This window comes from Oncorhynchus keta, chromosome 17, assembly GCF_023373465.1.
Source record: "Oncorhynchus keta strain PuntledgeMale-10-30-2019 chromosome 17, Oket_V2, whole genome shotgun sequence".
Taxonomy (NCBI): Eukaryota; Metazoa; Chordata; class Actinopteri; order Salmoniformes; family Salmonidae; genus Oncorhynchus; species Oncorhynchus keta.
This window is the reverse complement of record NC_068437.1, coordinates 50,727,788-50,732,787: the sequence shown is the minus strand read 5'-3', so window position 1 is coordinate 50,732,787 and position 5,000 is coordinate 50,727,788. Positions and strand designations below refer to the sequence as shown.

General features: G+C 45.5%; 1 protein-coding gene across 17 annotated transcripts in view; it reads left to right on the top strand.

Annotated features, from left to right (window-relative positions):
- The window catches only part of LOC118377633 (neuronal cell adhesion molecule-like), a 182,303-nt gene that overhangs the window by 121,204 nt on the left and 56,099 nt on the right, over positions 1-5,000 (top strand). For 11 of the 17 annotated variants that reach the window (XM_052466345.1, XM_052466344.1, XM_052466335.1 and 8 more), the window contains exons 3-4: positions 3,643-3,828; positions 4,750-4,767. In XM_052466345.1, the coding sequence (XP_052322305.1) occupies positions 3,738-3,828; positions 4,750-4,767 (109 nt within the window). In that variant the 5' untranslated portion in view covers positions 3,643-3,737. The remainder of the gene's footprint in view (positions 1-3,642; positions 3,829-4,749; positions 4,768-5,000) is intronic. The other 6 variants (XM_052466337.1, XM_052466336.1, XM_052466343.1 and 3 more) reach the window with 1 other exon arrangement.

Genomic DNA, 5,000 nt, shown 5'->3' with positions numbered 1-5,000 from the left:
GTGCACGTAGCCTTGTGGGCAGTGTGCACGTAGCCTTGTGGGCAGAGTGCACGTAGCCTTGTGGGCAGTGTGCACGTAGCCTTGTGGGCAGTGTGCACGTAGCCTTGTGGGCAGAGTGCACGTAGCCTTGTGGGCAGAGTGCACGTAGCCTTGTGGGCAGAGTGCACGTAGCCTTGTGGGCAGAGTGCACGTAGCCTACGGCAGCCTTTCTCAATAGCAAGACTATGCTGACTGAGTCTGTACATAGTCAAAGCTTTCCTTAAGTTTGGGACAGTCACAGTGGTCAGGTATTCTGACACTGTGTACTCTCTGTTTAGGAACAAATAACATTCTAGTTTGCTCCGTTTTTTGTGTGATTCTTTCCAATGCGTCAAGTAATTATCTTTTTGTTTTCTCATGATGTGGTTGGTTCTAATTGTGTTGCTGTCCTGGGGCTCTGTGGGGTGTGTTTGTGTTTGTGAACAGAGCCCCAGGACCAGCTTGTTAGGGGGCTCCTAACACGCTGTATGGTAGCAAGTCTTATCATGGTAGCAGGGTGGAGATAACCACTTATACATTGGGGAAAGTGGAATAAGCTTTTTCAATCACTCCCTTGAGTGCTGTGGCCACCCTTTACTGCTGTGCTCTCAGGTCGTTTGTGCCTGTGTGTATTATTATGTGGCTTGGTGGCCCTAGTTGGTCGTCAGACAGAAGGTCTAGGGCGCATTGGGTTCTCTCTCTCTCTCGCTCTCTCGCTCTCTCGCTCTCTCTCTCTCTGTCTGTCTGTCTGTCTGTCTGTCTGTCTGTCTGTCTGTCTGTCTGTCTGTCTGTCTGTCTGTCTCTTTCTCTCCTCTTTCCTTTCTCTCTCTCTCTCTCTCTCTCTCTTCTGTCTGTCTGTCTGTCTGTCTGTCTGTCTGTCTGTCTGTCTGTCTGTCTGTCTGTCTGTCTGTCTGTCTGTCTGTCTGTCTGTCTGTCTCTTTCTCTCTCTCTCTGTCTGTCTGTCTGTCTGTCTGTCTGTCTGTCTGTCTGTCTCTTTCTCTCCTCTGTCTGTCTGTCTGTCTGTCTGTCTGTCTGTCTGTCTGTCTGTCTGTCTGTCTGTCTGTCTCTTTCTCTCCTCTTTCCTCTCTCTCTCCTCTCTCTCTCCTCTCTCTCTCCTCTCTCTCTCCTCTCTCTCTCTCTAGGTTGGATAGTGGCATAATTACATTGTTAAGCTGCCTGGCAACAAGCGAACCCCTTCATTTCCTGCTCCGTATCTTCACAAGTGTCAACTTTATATAGTACATAAAGCCACAATCTGAGGGACAGTTAATAGTTACAACAGTAGCTATTGCAGATTGCAACTTTAATATTGGGTGAATAACCCTCTGGTTACATTGTTACATAATGATGAACCTGATGCAATTAACACTCAGTCTATCAATTAACACTCAGATTTCCATCATTAGGTGCAATACTATCCCCTTCAATGAACTTGAACATAAAACACAGCCCTCATCCACACAGTGGTGCATCACAGCAATCTAACTATCCTAGAGATTCTACAACAAACCATATCCCATAACCATAACACGATCTCTGCTCCTCTCATTACTGATGCGTGCTGATGTCTGTCAACTACCTTCTCTACTTCCTTGGCTATCAGGGTTCTGCCTGTGACCTAATTTCAGGCAGTCAGCCAGACAGAAAGACAGATGAGAGGATGGGAGAGGAGGGGAGGAGAGGAGAGGAGAGAGGGGAGGGGAGGGGAGGAGAGAGGGGAGGAGAGGAGAGAGGGGAGAGGAGGAGCAGGGGAGGGGAGGAGAGTGGGGAGGGGAGTAGAGAGGGGAGGAGAGGAGAGAGGGGAGGGAGGAGAGAGGGGAGGAGAGGAGAGAGGGGAGGAGAGGAGAGAGGCGAGGAGAGGAGAGAAGGGAGGGGAGGAGCAAGGGGAGGGGAGGTATCCACTGGCAGCATGTCATCTGAGGTTGATGGTTGATGTGATCGATATGGCAGTAGCTTAATGGTACTAACGTCATAGCAGCGAATCAGCTAAATGAAGCCGTGTGGGCCACGTCGCTCCCCATTGGAGCACACTAGTTCACACACACACACACACACACACATACATACATACATACATACATACATACATACATACATACATACATACATACATACATACATACACACACACACACACACACACACACACACACACACACACACACACACATCAGAGCGCACTAGATCAAAACAGTTGTTCACATCTCCCAGGTAAGTCCATCTCCACCTGCATAGCAACCACCTGGGATCCACAGTCACACAGCGACAGCCACCTGTATCTGTCTCTCTAGAGTGAATAATGACTTCACCTGCAGTTGATCTAACTGTCCATCTGAAACGTGGCACAGTGGCACAGTCTCAGTCTCGGTCCTTCTGTAGCTCAGTTGGTAGAGCATGGCGCTTGTAACGCCAGGGTAGTGGGTTCGATTCCTGGGACCACCCATACGTAGAATGTATGCACACATGACTGTAAGTCATTTTTGGATAAAAGCGTCTGCGAAATGGCATTTATTATTATTATTACATCTGAAACAGTCTCAGTCACCTGCTATTGATCTAACTGTACATCTGAAACAGTCTCAGTCACCTGCTATTCATCTAACTGTACATCTGAAACAGTCTCAGTCACCTGCTATTGATCTAACTGTACATCTGAAACAGTCTCAGTCACCTGCTATTGATCTAACAGTACATCTGAAACAGTCTCAGTCACCTGCTATTGATCTAACAGTACATCTGAAACAGTCTCAGTCACCTGCTATTGATCTAACTGTACATCTGAAACAGTCTCAGTCACCTGCTATTCATCTAACTGTACATCTGAAACAGTCTCAGTCACCTGCTATTGATCTAACTGTACATCTGAAACAGTCTCAGTCACCTGCTATTGATCTAACTGTACATCTGAAACAGTCTCAGTCACCTGCTATTGATCTAACAGTACATCTGAAACAGTCTCAGTCACCTGCTATTGATCTAACTGTACATCTGAAACAGTCTCAGTCACCTGCTATTGATCTAACTGTACATCTGAAACAGTCTCAGTCACCTGCTATTGATCTAACAGTACATCTGAAACAGTCTCAGTCACCTGCTATTGATCTAACTGTACATCTGAAACAGTCTCAGTCACCTGCTATTGATCTAACTGTACATCTGAAACAGTCTCAGTCACCTGCTATTGATCTAACTGTACATCTGAAACAGTCTCAGTCACCTGCTATTCATCTAACTGTACATCTGAAACAGTCTCAGTCACCTGCTATTGATCTAACTGTACATCTGAAACAGTCTCAGTCACCTGCTATTCATCTAACTGTACATCTGAAACAGTCTCAGTCACCTGCTATTGATCTAACTGTACATCTGAAACGTGGCAGTCTCTTCTCTGTCTCTTGATTTATGACCATAGATACTGGAGAGGATGTGCTTTGCCTTTTCATCTGAATAATGTATGTTCCTATATGTTCGCTCCCCCTCCTATTTTTCCTCTTCTCCATTTTTCTCTCACTCGCTCTCTTTCTCCCGCTCTCTCTTTCTCCATCTCTCTCTCACTCTCTCTCTCTCTCTCTCTCTCTCTCTCTCTCTCTCTCTCTCTCTCTCTCTCTCTCTCTCTCTCTTTAGTTGTAAATGTGCACGAGTCCGAGGCATTCTGATTGAGGAGAGAGGCGGGTCTTATCTGCGTCTGGGGGGAGGACCTTCGTGTCAGATAACCAATCATGGAGAGGACGAGGACGAGGGCGGGTGCAGCAGTCTTCCTGATGCTGGTCTTGGGTCACCTAGGCAATGCTCTGGAGGTCCCACTAGACCGTAAGAAGAACTATGAACACATCACATTCATTATATTGCTGTGGAGTCTGGAAGAGGTTGCAATAACCTCTAAAGAGGCAGACCTATTTTAGTTTGTCGCTCCCACAAGACTGAAAGAACTAAACACATTACTTTCAAGCAAAGTCGAAGTATGTTTATCCTCCCTCTCCCTCCCTCTCCCTCTCCCTCTCCCTCTCCCTCTCCCTCTCCCTCTCCTCTTTTTCTGTCTCTCTCTGTCTCTGTCTCTGTCTCTGTCTCTCTCCCTCTTCCTTTCTCTCTATCTTTCTCTCTTTCTCTCTCTCTCTCTTTTTCTGTCTCTCTTTCTCTTTCTCTCTCCCTCTCTCACTCTCTTGCTCTCTTTCTCTCTTTCTCTCTTTCTCTCTTTATCTCTCTCTGTCTCTCTCTCTCCCTCTTCCTTTCTCTCTATCTTTCTCTCTTTCTCTCTCTCTTTTTCTGTCTCTCTTTCTCTCTCCCTCTCTTTCTCTCTCTGCCTCTATCCTTCTACCTCCCCCTTCTCAAAGTCAAAGTTACTTTTGTATGGAGTCTGTAAGAGGAGCCTGTAAGAGGAGTCTGTAAGAGGAGTCTGTAAGAGGAGTCTGTAAGAGGAGTCTGTAAGAGGTTGTAAATTCAGTGTTATAAGTGAGTAAGAACGGAAGGATTTATCTGTCATTTTAAGTTCTTGCAGAACCTTACACACACACCAACGTCATAATGTGGAAATATCACTCTGTTGTGTGAGTAATGTTTTGAATCAATGACCATCTGGAAGCTGCAGTCTAATGTCTGGCACCTAACCAACCATCTATCAACCAATCAACCGTGTTCTGAAGGGGAGTAACTAAAGCGATTCATTCTTTTCCACCAATAATGTCTGGTTTTCTTTATTATGTCATTCATTTATGCTGATTCTTGGGGAAAAAGCAAAAGTTCTGGAAGAATGTAAGTTAAATTCCACCTCCATGCCTGTGTGAATTCCGTGTGCCCACAGAGACTATTTCACTAGTGCATTTGGGTTTTTATTTGTATTTATTTTTTGTTTTGCTCTTATTCGTGTGGATTTGAGTGGATTTTAAGTTTTGGTTGGACTTGCATACCATGCTCTTCTTGTTTGTTTGTTGTTTATTTGTTTTTTCGAGACATAGCAGGAAACGACACCACAAAAATCAGGATTT